Source organism: Actinia tenebrosa, unplaced genomic scaffold (genome assembly GCF_029948245.1).
Source record: "Actinia tenebrosa isolate PJP-AT-01 unplaced genomic scaffold, QUT_ActTen_1.0 PGA_scaffold11__36_contigs__length_13525064, whole genome shotgun sequence".
Classification (NCBI taxonomy): Eukaryota; Metazoa; Cnidaria; class Anthozoa; order Actiniaria; family Actiniidae; genus Actinia; species Actinia tenebrosa.
In genome coordinates, this window is record NW_028292571.1 from 10,650,661 (window position 1) to 10,664,423 (window position 13,763).

The window sequence follows — 13,763 nt, forward strand, 5'->3', positions numbered from 1 at the left end:
AGAATTTCGGGCTTGATGGAGGCAAGATTTCGGGATCGTAGCTCTGTGCCGTAGCGCTGCTTGACTAGTTTGGGGAGCTGGGGATGAACCAGCTTCAACCACTTCAGGACAATAAGGTTTTCAAGCGTAGGAGATAGTTCTTCGTCTTCAATCATCGCTTCCCCATAGTGGGTTAGACCATTTGTCCGAAGCAGAAAGTCTTCGACAAAGGCCATTAATCACTGGTAAAGGTCTTCTGGGCGTTCATTGGGGTCGAGATGTACGTCGGCGAAGTCATTAAAGTGTGCAACGGTTACTTGGAAACCAAAATACTGTCTGATTGTTTGCCAAATGAACTCTAGAGACGTGGAGCTTTTGACTAACGAACTCCGGGAGATAATTGGGCAATAATTGGCGATTGACCGAGCATTAGCTGGTTGGTTTTCTGTTGGGCAGTAAGGCGTTTGGCTTGGGGAACAGATGATCCATCATCTTGAATACCACGTAGAGGTTGTGTTTTCGATTTCCTCTACCATGTAACTCCTTCCGCGAGGAAGTGAGTTGTCCAAAGACAACGTGTAAATCAGGTTCTGCTTCCAGTTTTCGAAGCTGTTTATGTTTTGACACTTATCTCGAGGCTTGGGTTAGTCCACCGACTGCCACCACGCCAGTTGTGAATAATAAGAAAGAGCCAAGACACAGGCAAAAGGTTTAATAGCTCCTTAAACTTGGTAAACAACCGAGATAAACAACGAAACTCGAAGAGAACAAAATGGCCGACCAAGGTCGGTCACATGACTAACTATAAGTACCGCTAACCGGTACTGGCGCCGCAAATGATGATATGCAGTTGTCGGAACTCTTTGTAGAACGACGAATACAACAATAAAAGTCATGGTCAAAAGAATTAGCCTTAAGTTTCATGGACACTAAGGTTTGGTATTTTGTGAAGTACAATTTACCAGGCATGTTTGAAAGTCAAATGCACATATTTTTTACAATAACATGAGTACGTTTTGACTAATTTGCATACGGACTCAGAGCATGCGCAGACGTTTTTCACGAGTGTTACTAAAACGAGTAGAGGAGTAATGAGTAACGAGTAATAGAGTAATGGAAAAACGAGAAATAGCCAAATTTTGCCACATAGAAATCTACAAAACCGAGTAATTAATAAATTAAAAAATCAATAAATGATCAATTTTCCCTGTGAGTAAAATCCATATAAACAAATCATCAATGTCACATTTTGTTCGCTTGTTAATTTCACCATGATCGCATTGGTTGGAAATGTCTGGGAAAAAGGCTGCACGTGTTCTTGTCTGCGTCGTCTTGTTGTGCGCCAAAATGGAGGAAGGTTAGTGTCCTGTATTCCAAGAGGGAACAAACGTATAGCTTTATTTATCATGAATCCTTTATTTATGGGTATTATGTTTTCTTAGAAATAATCGGTCATAAGTGATGATGAAGTGGAAGTGGAGGATAATCGTAAGTTAAAGCTTTTTGGCATTCAATTTATCGTCGGCCCCTTAATCGTCCGCCTTGTAAGTTCAAAGAGTTCCTATGTAAGATCCCAAAAATTCATAAATGTATACATTTTTTTATGCACAAGTGTGGCAAATATATTGTTGCATATTTTTGACTTTATGTATTTAGTGAGCGAAAAAGGGATGTATTGTCGCAACTCCGGTTCAAATTTCACGACTTTTTTGCCTAAGAACTTGCTCGCCCTTGTGGCGAAATCCATGTACAAAAAGACGGGTTTTATACTAGTACTTTCTGCCTTCTGTTACAAATAAAGCCAGCAACTCTCAATGTGTAACAGTCTCTTTCTCTCGTAATCAGTAACTTTTTCCACAATAAATAGCCGATATTTGAAAAGTTTCTATGTGGCAAAATTTGGCTATTAATCATTTTTCCATTACTATATTACTCGATACTCATTACTCCGTTGCTCGTTTTAGTAACACCCCGTTTTTCACTCGTGTCTGGTGGAACAACTTCATGTATGGAAAGCGCTATCAATAAATTACCAAAGAATACTTCAATATCGCGTTAAAAGTGTATATTATATATATATAGTTTTTTATACTTTTAAAGATATCTTTAAAATATATATAAATTAGGATCAGAGACGGCGGAGCCAAAGAGCTCGGGGGGCTCCAGCCCCCCCACGTAAAATTATGAGGACTGAGCCCCCCCACGTTTTGAGGTAGAATCATAAGATATTTTTAATAAGAATAAACGGAGAGAAGTCAATACTAGGTCTGTTGTTGTTTCTTTTTATATTTAACGAAAACTTTCAAAGGGCTCCGCCGCCTCTGAGGATATATTTTCAAAAGAACGACCTTCAAATTCTAAACGATTTCTAGGAAGTTAATTATGTATCAGCGGTCTTGAAAACGCGATGCATAAATTAATGTCAAGCATTCATCAACGCTGTTTCGCAATAGACAGTGTTTATAGCAATTTTTCAGAGCGACGCGCTCGAATTATAAATTATTTCTTGGAAGTGGTGTGGTCTTGCTCTTAAGTAACAGGAACCTGTGTGGATACAAAATGACCTATTCCGTTCTCTCTGTCTATTATAAATGCATAAGTATAAATATGAGAGAGATATACATTCTTAATGGATTTCTCTTCTCAATAGTGACATGCGTAACATGCGTAAGCTTATCATAAATTGTCTTTTTTTCCGGCGTTTTTGGAGTCCAATGAACGCAGTTCCTGCCTGTCACTGTAGGCCAAGGTCGGCATATGCCATTACTGAAGCCTTTAATAGTACGTACTCTCCTTGTCTATTGCATACTAGGTTAATTGCACACGATCGAAAGCGTCAAAAACCTATTTTTATTTTGTGGGCGAACAAATTTAAACAGTTAAACCACTACATGTAATATACTATACATACAACCATAAACGAAAGTGTGATTTTTCAAAGTCTGAAGCGTGTTAATGAATTTATATATCTTTGTGTAATATTTGATGACATTGTTTCTTGGACTTCTCATATTAAGTACATTATATTTAGAGCTGGTATGCTGTCTCGCTTACGTACAAATTTAACTTCTTATGCTGCTAATACTATATACCTATCGTACATTCGCCCAATTTTTGACTACTGCGACACTGTATGGAATCGTTGTGGGGTTGGCAATGCCACGCTATTAGATAATTTCCAAAGGAGGGCATCTAAAATAGTCACTCGATCTAAGAACAGTGATAAAGGTTTATGTAATCTTAAATGGCCTGCTCTGCAGACTAGAAGGAATGAGCACGTTTTTAAATTAGTTCAGAAATGTATTTTAGGTAATTGCCCTCAATTTTTTAAAGAATATTTTCATTTTAATAAGGGTAGGGTTACCAAACAGTCTAAATTATTACATTTGCCGCGTGTTAGAACCAAAACTGCCAAAAAGTCTTTTATTATAATGGGTGCATTTTATATGATAAATTTATTTCCTAGAAATTATACACTTATAAAATATATATCTAATAAGTATATAATTATATACTTATATATATTTACACATATTTGTAGTATTTAACTTATATATCTCTTGGTATTTATCTATTCTATTTATCAGTATTTCTATTTATATGTACTTGCATTTTATGTCAGGGCTCCCATTGATAGCAGATCTCTTTATTAGTTCTGAATGGACTACCCTGACTTTATTTATTTTTAAATAAAGTTTTCATTCATTCATTCATTCACCAGTGGCAAGAGAGAAATACATACCGAAACTGACTCTAGAATTAAAGTTGTGAAAGACGAACGTTTTACCTGCAACGCCGACTATATAGCTTCTCGTTTCAGTTTACTTATAACGGCAAATAATTTATCAGTATTAAAAAGCGTTAACAAATCATCTTGTATTTGTCTGAATCTCCCTCTCTCTCTCTCTCTCTCCTTTTCTCTCCTCTCCTCTCGAACATTTAGGCTGTTAACGGTGTATTTGAATTGTTATCTTTAAGTCGTATTCGCCCTTACGAGCCGATTTCTAACAGTGGTTTTTCACAATATTGTCCCCTCTAATTTATTTGTAATGCAGCCGATTAATTTTTAACAATTAAGGCAAAATGTTATCAACTTACTTGCTGTTACATTCAGCAATAAAACGAGCAAGATCACACCAAATGTGAATGCATTCATCTTCGAGTACTCTTTGTGTTGAATCAGTCTTGATGCGTCCCCAAAGAATGTACAAAAATCTAGCTGGGTGGTGGTTTTATATAACGCCGTCTAAGGTCACGAGATGCAAGCCGATCCCTTTTTTCCGAGAAATATTTGACTTCTACGAATTATTGCGCAATAAAAGTTCTTAGAAGTCGTTTGTCACACGTGTAGAAAAGGGTGTGTATGATTTGAAAACAATAGAGCGTTTGACTTGTGTCGTATTTCCGGTTCCAACTGATCTTACAAATATATAACAGTCTCTGATTTGCTGCTTTGCCAGCTCATTCTAACATGCGTTCTGATTGGCTCATAATCTTGCAACTTCTTAGAAATAATTTGTCATGTGTGTAGAAAAGGGTGTGTATGATTTGAAAACAATAGAGCGTTTGACTTGAGTCGTATTTCCGGTTCCAACTGATCTTACAAATATAAAACAGGCTCTGATTTGCTGCTTTGCCAGCTCATTCTTACATGCGTTCTGATTAGCTCATAATCGTGCAACTCGGCTGAGGGCCCGAATTGTACACGATATACTTACAATAATATCTTAGACCGTCTTAACGCGAGTTAAATACGGTCTGCACGCTAGACCTTTCGACAATAAATTGTGTCAGGAAAAGAAAGAACGACAAAATATTAGTGAACTGCTTGTTTAGGACTTGGAAGGGCTAGCGCTGCTTTGCCTGCTGGGACCAATATTGTCCTGAGGGAGAGGGGGTACGGACAATAAAAATTTTTAATAAGGGAAATTCTACTATTTCATGATTGGATGAAAAATTCTCAACTCTTTTTGTCCAAGATTGTAGTCTCCTCCACAGCCGACATTAGTTTCGGTCCCAGATCCTCACGGGCTCTCATGTAGAGTAGAGCGGAGTTTGAAACAACTTGATTAATGGCGAATAAATTAATTTATAAGGTGTGAAAATGCGTTTATCAAGTACTTTTAAGGTTATGTCCAAGAATCTTAAAAGAAGAAAAGAAGAAGAAAAAGTTGGGTAACTATGAATTTCAGGTCACCCATCCAAGTACTAATCTCCCTCAAACGTGCTTGACTCAGTGTCTTGAAAGCCCAAGTTTTTTCCACTGGGCCACGAGTTCAGGAAATTAGCACAACAATAGCCATGAAAACAATGTACCAGATAGACTAGATTATTTTCTACTTCAAATCAACGTGCCAGTGCGTGGCAGAGTGCAAGGGATTAGCTGTAAATATGGTCTGGGGGCCGGCTAGTCTCTCCCCTGATGCTTCAGCTAGAACACTATCCGGCGGGTTTTGCTAGACTAAGATTCTTGATATTATATAGTTTCTATTTTCTATTAGGAACAATCTTAAAAAAGAATTTTGCTGTCGTTACGCGGGCGAAGTGTATCCTGAGACACAGGTACATCTTCAATAGCCTTTGCCAGAAACGAGTTGGGAATGGGCGCTTTCTTGTTGCGTGGGGACTGGGAAATGGGAAACGCCCCATTTAGGTAGACAGTAGACGCAGCACAATATTAGCAAAAAATATTGTAACATTATAGAGAAAAAACGGACACGTACGTAATAAAGTACGTAAGTGACCTATTGAAACCATGAAAAATCAGTTCGATTTATTATCAATTTTTCTTAAGGAATCTGGAACCTGGAAATAATTTGCATACAAGAGATTACATCAGCGTGATAACAAACCATGGATTTTTTCCTCATACACTTTTAGGGAATTTAGTACCTGGATTCAATGCAACAATTGGTAATACTTTTTGATTCAGTTGCATAAAGATTTTTTTGTGCAAAAATCTTTTGGGACCGGAAAGTAGTGAACATTTAGTAAAAGTTCGTTTTTAATTCAATTTGATCTTGATTTATTTTCATAAAATTAATACCGCGACGACAGACCTTCAACTTCTTAAACTATTAAGGAAGCAGCATGGTCGAGTGGTCATAGCGTCGGTCTCGCAATCCGGTGTCGCCGGGTTCGAGTCCCGCTGTGGCCACTAGCTGAGACTGTATTTGTTCCGATTCCTAATTAGTTCAGATTCAGTTTCTCGACCATGCTTGTTAATAGCCAACTGGTTTGCCTCGTTGCCAGTTGGGATTGTTGACACACTCTATGTTCATTAAATCTTTCATTTCAGTTTAGGGAGGGCCATAATGGAAACTACTGGGTCATCAGTAATGTATGTCACTCTCGTTAAATAAAATCAATTTATTTATTATTCATTTATTTTTTACTATATCCAGATGTCAACTTCCATCAAATTTCAAGTTATAGAAATATGATGGAAGTCACGATTTCCAAGACATCCAAGGTATTTTTGGGGGCTGATATATGATGATTCAGTTCTTCCCTGGCAGCACCCTTTTTCCAATTTTGTCCTAATAATTATTATTTGTTTGCAAATAAAATTATTATAAATACATAAATAAATAAATTTCCATGCTGTTGAAGTGATCTCCATGTTATTCCTATCATTTCCTGACTTCCATGGTATGGCAAAAAGGTTAGAAGTGGTGACTTCCATCATTATCGATATCATGGAAATCAATCGTGAAAGATGACGCATGCGTTCTTTCCGCATGACTTTCATGGAATAGAAGCGCTGACTTCCATGATATTTTCATGGTTTTTGAATGTCCATGGTTGAAAAAACGTTGGCAGTTGCCACTTCCAACATATCTCCAATATTTGGAGCGCGCACGATTTAATATGTCAAGTGTTTCTTATTTGTTTGCTTTTTTCCGAGAAAAATGTATTCCTAGAAACAAAAAAAGATCCTCAAAATATGTTTATGGAGCACCATAAACTTAAAAACATGATAAGTAATACATACAGTATGAGTGGCCGTGTTGTATCCTCGAGTTTGTGTACAGTCAATTCAAAAAATGTTGTCGTCGACCAACTCAAGCCTACGCGACTGGACCGAAAGGAACTCTAGGTAGCAATCATTGAAGCCGTGTTGACTCCATAATTTTATCTGACTAGTTATGCCTTGTTTACAGCACGAACCTTCGTAGGCGAGCGGGAAGTGTTGAAGGAGACGTTTTTTTAATGCCTTCATATTTTCGAAATTGTGAACTGAATCATAACTACTTTGTTTTTCTTTCACTAAACCCAAAGACATGCATTTGATGGATTGTTTCTCGCCATTATTATCTTATAACTAGCGGGAACAATTAATTAATAACGAATATTTAACCGCTTCAGTGATTTTTACCCATATTTCTTTCGGTCCAGTCGCGTAGGCTTGAGCTGGTCGACGACAACGTTTTTTGAATTGACTGTATCTGATACAACACGGCCACTCATACTTGTCAAAGTCATTAATAATTCATGAGGAAAACACAACAGAAATCACGACCGTGAAGAGTGTTGTAAATCTGATACAAAATTGTGTTCATGAATTATTAATGAGTTTGATAATAGAAAATAAAATTTCTCTAAGGATATGTCATCTCTCACAAATCACGATAAGATGTTATCTTTGTTATGCATGTGTATTTTGCCTCTTGCCAGCTAAATCTATACAGCTAAAACCAAAAGTTTGTACTTCTGCCTCCACTATCAATTCAGCTGCAAAGCTTTAAGCAATTGCATGGTTTGTTGTTTGGTAAACGATGATGGGGTGTTATAAAAATTGAAAGCTTAAACGTAGACTGATAGATTGTCGCGATGGATCGCCTTAGTACAGAAACACTGTTGCTTCTTCTGCTTGCCACTTGTATCAGGATTCAAGGTATAGAATGATTTTCCTCACACCCCGAAACAGTTTCTAGTAGTTAGTAGATAATAATCAAATAGACATAAGAAAACAACATATAGAATAAGATATATTAACCTCTATTTGACTGCTAACTGGATTTTACAGTTTGAGGAAAGCAACTTTAGTTTGTTCAATAGCGATAATTGGAGTAGAAAGTTGAGTGATAGAGAAATGAAAAAAAAAAAAAACGAACAAAAAAACTGTAGCATAAACTTGATTGAAAGAGAATGAAATCGCATATATATATGAGGGAAGCTTCCTCTCTTCCTTTCTTCCTTCCTTTATTGGATTGTTTATTTGTTTCTAAAGAGGTTTATCAATAACACTCATTTTATCCCAAAGCATTCTCATGCAACTTTGATAAGGATTCATGTGGATTCACTCAAAGAGCTGATGATGACTTTAATTGGAGAAGATATCGATGGGGAACTCCTTCACAGGGTACTGGCCCTAATTCAGACCATACTACTGGAAGAGGTACATTTAAATTTTCTAAAAATTCAACAAACGTATCTTTTCAAGTTATGCTTTTCCTAGTTACTATCTAATTATGCCATATTTATTATGCCAAGCCTATCCGGCCTTATCCAATAATTGTTTAAAAGGTATTAGATCTAGACCTCGCTAGCCACCATGACTTCCCCAAAAATTATTTACATATTTATACATATTTTTTATGCCAAGCTTGTCCAACCTCATGTAATAATTATTTGAAGGATATTACATGTATATTGAGGCGTCAGGGAAGAAAGAAGGAAAGAAGGCTGTACTTGAGAGAAACGTGGATATAAGCGGTGAAAACACGTGTCTAACGTTTTATTATCACATGAATGGACGTCATGTTGGGAAGCTCAATGTGTACGTGGGATCAAATAAAGTATTCAGTAAGACGGCTAGTCAGGGAGATGGATGGAAAATGGCTAAAGTATCACTGTTAGGAGCAAATCGAGGAAAGCAAATGGTAAGTTTTATCAAACCCTGGAGCCCTTTATCAGTCTGGGCTGATCTAAGTCAAGGCATGGCTAACTCACAGAACAAACCCTGAAACAACCTCTGGGCTGATCAAAGTCAGGGCACGGTTAACTCACAGATAGAACCCTGAAACAACCTTTGGGCTGATCTAAGTCAGGGCACGGTTAACTCACAGATTGAACCCTGAAACAACCTATGGGCTGATCTAAGTCAGGGCATGGCTAACTCACAGATTGAACCCTGAAACAACCTCTGGGCTGATCTAAGTCAGGGCATGGCTAACTCACAGAACAAACCCTGAAACAACCTCTCGGCTGATCAAAGTCAGGGCACTGTTAACTCACAGATTGAACCCTGAAACAACCTTTGGGCTGATCTAAGTCAGGGCATGGCTAACTCACAGATCAAACCTTGAAAAAACCTCTAGTCTGATTTAAGCCAGGGCATGACTGCAGATAGAGCCCAGAAACAAGGTCTTGGCTGGATAAAGTCAGGGCACGGCTAACTCACAGATTCAAATGGAATTTAACATTTTAGGTGGAAAAAAGTACTAACACGCTGGTTCGGTTAGCACATTTTGTATTACCGTTTAATGTTAATTGTAATTACAGCTCAAGCTTGAAGGCATTGTAGGGAGGGGATTTCTAGGTGACATTGCAATTGATGATGTGTCAGTTGGACTCTGTAACGAAGAAGGTATGTGTCCCCGTCCCTGTCCCTGTCCTGGTCCCCGTCCTTGTCCCTCTCCTTGTCCCTTTCCCTGTCTCTGTCCCCGTCCCTGTCCCTGTCCCTGTCCCCGTCCCTGTCCTGATCCCCCATCTATTTTCTTGTCCTTGTCCTTGTCCTCATTTAATTTCCCTGTTGCTCAAGGTTAGCCTCTAGCTTGTGTCCTATATTAATGTGTCCATACATGCAATTTCAAAGTATTTGAGTTGGTGAAATTTTGCATTCTTATTGATTTTGACGCTAAAATGAGGCTAACACTGTGTATAGGCCGGTTTAGACGGTACGATTTTCGCCTACAACTATCGCACAACTCGAGTCGTAGCGTGTAAATCAAGCCTACACTCGCCTACGACAGGCGCCAGCGTGTTGTATACGATGGTTGTAGGCGAAAATCGTACTGTCTACTGAAATCGGCCTTTAAGCAATGACCAATAGATAATCAATGAACACAGTGGTATTTTACAAAATTGGAAAATGGTCTAGCAACGTACAACGAATTGTTTATCACCCACTAGGTACCATTCCTCCTCCTTTCCCATCAGCTACAACACCGATAGTCGTATTACCAACAACCATGAGACCAAGTCCTCCGATTCCGCCTTCAGGTAAAAACAACAAATAATCTTCCAATGTTTTATAACATAGTTACATTATGATCCGCGCTCTGATTGCCTTACTTCTATAAAAACGAAATGTATGGAGCACGGTTGTGTAGATGATTGTGCAAGCTCGCTCGCGTCGGAATTTATAACTTGATCAAGCATAGAAACGAAATAACTGGAACCTCTACTCAAAAATGACACCTAGTCCGGGAATCGTCCTCGGGCGGAGCATCCCGCACCGTTGGCGACGAGTGTAATTATTGATTTTGAAAAAGAAAAAATACACAATTAAAATGACAATAGATTATTCTTCCAAACAATTAGCCAAAACCTAACCTAAAAAAAAAATGCTTCACTATTGGGTATTCAAAAAGCAGGTTCCAAACGGTGCGGTCTTGCTGCCGGGGTCGCATGTCCGAGCTCGAGTGGTAGCGTTCTCAATGCTACACCACCCCGTGCTTATTCCTCTATCTCTACAGGGTCGTGTGGTATCCGACCAAAGACAAGGATCGTTGGAGGGACGTCATCCCAACACGGAGATTGGCCATGGCAAGCTCAGTTAAAGTCCAGTCCGGGTTCTTCACCGTTCTGCGGAGGGTCACTTATTCATCCACAGTGGATATTAACTGCTTCTCATTGTGTATCGGGATCTAAGGCTATCAAAACTATTGTTAGGTACATTAAAATGTCTCTACATTGAAGAGAAAAAAGTGCTTCCCACATTGAACATCCTACTTCTCCTAACACTTTCTTTTGTGTCCTACGTAGTACGTAGTTTACAACTATATATTACTGTGTTTCAAACAATGTTTCATTTGCATTATAGCGTCATTTAATACCACTACCAGACTCCCTTGCACACTTTCTTTTGTTCGATTAATTTGCACCAGTTGTCTTACTATTCTCATGAGAAAATACAAATTTGAATAAAAAAAGAAAATTTGCAAAGCGTTTTGGTAGTTGTAATAAAATGATACCATCATGCAAACGGTCTTTGAAAAGTCTTTGAAACTCATTAAATGCTCAAAATTGGTCACACAATACAAAATTTGCTGTCAGCTAGAAGCGATCAACCTCTATTAAGCGATCACTGGGCTACTTCCCGAAGGTGAAGAGAAGTTTGACTGTATCAATTTTATGTGTGTAGATTGGGAGCTCATCGACGCAGTGTTAAAGTTGGTACTGAACAGGACTTCAAGATTATCAAAGTGATCACGCATCCTAGTTACCACAAACCAATCAGCTATTCAAATGACATTGCTCTACTGAAACTTGAAAAACCTGCCAAGCTCAATAGGTATGTCAATATATATATATATACCTTAAGATATTTAATAATGTTTTACAACCATCACTACCTGTAAAGGGCTCTTCCGTGGAGTTTGCTCCACATGTCCACGCTTTAACACCACATATTTACAACATACAACACTCAACTCACCCAGAGGTCTTTTCAGGGTTCAATCTGTCAGTTAGCCGTGCCCTGACTTAGATCAGCCGAGTGGTTGTCTCAGGGTTCAATCTGTGAGTTAGTCGTGCCCTGACTTAGGTCAACCCAGAGTCCTATCTTAAAATCTATCTAAGTAGATCCGCTTTGTTAAAGTTGTTACAATTTATGAACTTAATAATACTTTTTTAGGTATGTGAACTTGGTTTGTTTACCGGATAGTGTATCACTCCCCAGTGATGGCACAAAATGCTGGATAACTGGGTGGGGTCGGACACATGGTCCATCGCCTGACTACCTTCAACAAGCTTCTGTCCCAATCGTAAGCGAAAATCGCTGTAGATTCGCTTATCTCGGACGAATACACGACTCAATGATGTGTGCAGGGCTCGATCGGGGTGGTATTGACTCATGCCAAGGTGATTCGGGGGGGCCCATGGTGTGTGAAAATGGAGGGCGGTTCTATGTACAAGGTGCAACGAGCTGGGGTAATGGTTGTGGGAGACCTGGAAAATTTGGTGTCTATGCTAAGGTGAAATATCTGTTAGATTGGATTCATTCTGAGATCAAGAAGGGTTGATTATGTATTTATGGGTGAAAAAAAGCACTCAAATAAACGTACCAGATATGACACAATCGTGCATTTGTGATAATTTTACAGACTGAGAAATGCTACGAATGAAATATCGTCATTGCCGCCATCTTGCTTTGACGATCAGAAAGCATTCGTCATTAGCTTCTCTTGTTAGATCAACCAACATGGCGGCTGTTTGATAGGTATCCTCCTATTCTTGGGGTGCATGTTACGTCATAGCCGCCATGTTGGTTGACGATAACAAAGCATTCGTCATTAGCTTCTCTTGTTAGATCAACTAACATGGCGGCTGTTTGATAGGCATCCTCCTATTCTTGGGGTGCATGTTACGTCATAGCCGCCATGTTGGTTGACGATAACAAAGCATTCGTCATTAGCTTCTCTTGTTAGATCAACCAACATGGCGGCTGTTTGATAGGCATCCTCCTATTCTTGGGGTGCATGTTACGTCATAGCCGCCATGTTGGTTGACGATAACAAAGCCTCATTAGCTTCTCTTGTTAGATCAAACAAGATGGCTGTCGTTTCATCGTTATTCATATCTCAAGGGATTTTGAGTCACATGGCAGCACACACTCTCTAGACGTCTTTAGCTTTGACGTTTTACCCATTTTAGACCACGTGTCATACCTGAGCCTTTTTCACTCGGCAGCCGTATTGGTTTGAACGATAGTTTCCACCACGCGTGGACTCGCATTCAAGGACTAGAGAATAAATTGATGTTTTTGTTTTCAGAATACGAAGCCAAGAAAAAGATTCTTTGAGTTGTATCCATATTCATGTGTCTTCTCATCCGCAACCGTAAAAGAAAAAGAAATAATACTCTAGGGAATTGATACGTGGTTTGAAATGAGATAGCTATGTATAACTACATATAAGACCCCACTTTGAAGGAGTAGTAAAAAGTTATTTTTCTTTAAGAGAACAGTATTGCGTTATGTATGTCACACTGCTCTTAAACCTTACTTTGTCACGGCATTATCACGGCAAAGAATTGATGGGTTGTAAGCATTCCCAAGACAAAAGCATGGCGGCCATTGTGGTGCCGTTAACAATGGATGCTAATAAGAAATCTTTTGTTAAATGGCACCAACGCTACTCCGAGACGCCGCGAAGACGTAACGTGCAAGCGAAGAGTTGAGTGTTTTTTAAGTCCCATCCACGAGTATCCGGAAATTTCTGTATCCGCCAATTTTTTTTTTTTTTTTTTTTTTTTTCTTTTTGTTTTTCTTTTTTTTTTTTTTTTTTGCAGGTACGGGTTGCGTCCACACGTGTCCGGGAATTTTTGTATCCGTATCCGGAAATTTTCGTGAACGGTCTTCAGAGTGGAAATTAATTTTCAATACGCTCCGAATACGGATACGTGTGTAAAGCTTGTATTTGTTTATTCAGGTGGCGTTATTGCGTTTGGGTGTTATATTTGATATCGATCGAATATATGTTCATTCACAAACGCTTGCATGATTCATATGGTATGTTCAAAATTTTATCGGAAATCATATTTATTTCATTTTTTGG

The 13,763-nt window shown here is 38.7% G+C and overlaps 2 protein-coding genes across 2 annotated transcripts in view; one reads left to right on the forward strand and one right to left on the reverse strand.

Moving 5' to 3' along the window:
- Positions 1-4,303, reverse strand: part of LOC116302413 (lymphocyte antigen 6G) — a 16,969-nt gene extending 12,666 nt beyond the window's left edge. The window contains exon 1 of the mRNA XM_089027842.1: positions 4,078-4,303. Within this exon, the coding sequence (XP_088883968.1) occupies positions 4,078-4,135 (58 nt within the window). The 5' untranslated portion in view covers positions 4,136-4,303. The remainder of the gene's footprint in view (positions 1-4,077) is intronic.
- Positions 4,304-7,759: 3,456 nt separating this feature from the next.
- LOC116302410 (tryptase) lies at positions 7,760-12,286 on the forward strand. Its single transcript, XM_089027812.1, has 8 exons — positions 7,760-7,876; positions 8,246-8,380; positions 8,620-8,864; positions 9,487-9,571; positions 10,117-10,206; positions 10,683-10,878; positions 11,351-11,500; positions 11,843-12,286. The coding sequence occupies exons 1-8, from the start codon at positions 7,813-7,815 to the stop codon at positions 12,228-12,230; spliced, it is 1,353 nt and encodes a 450-aa protein (XP_088883938.1). The 5' UTR covers positions 7,760-7,812; the 3' UTR covers positions 12,231-12,286.
- Positions 12,287-13,763: the final 1,477 nt, after the last annotated feature.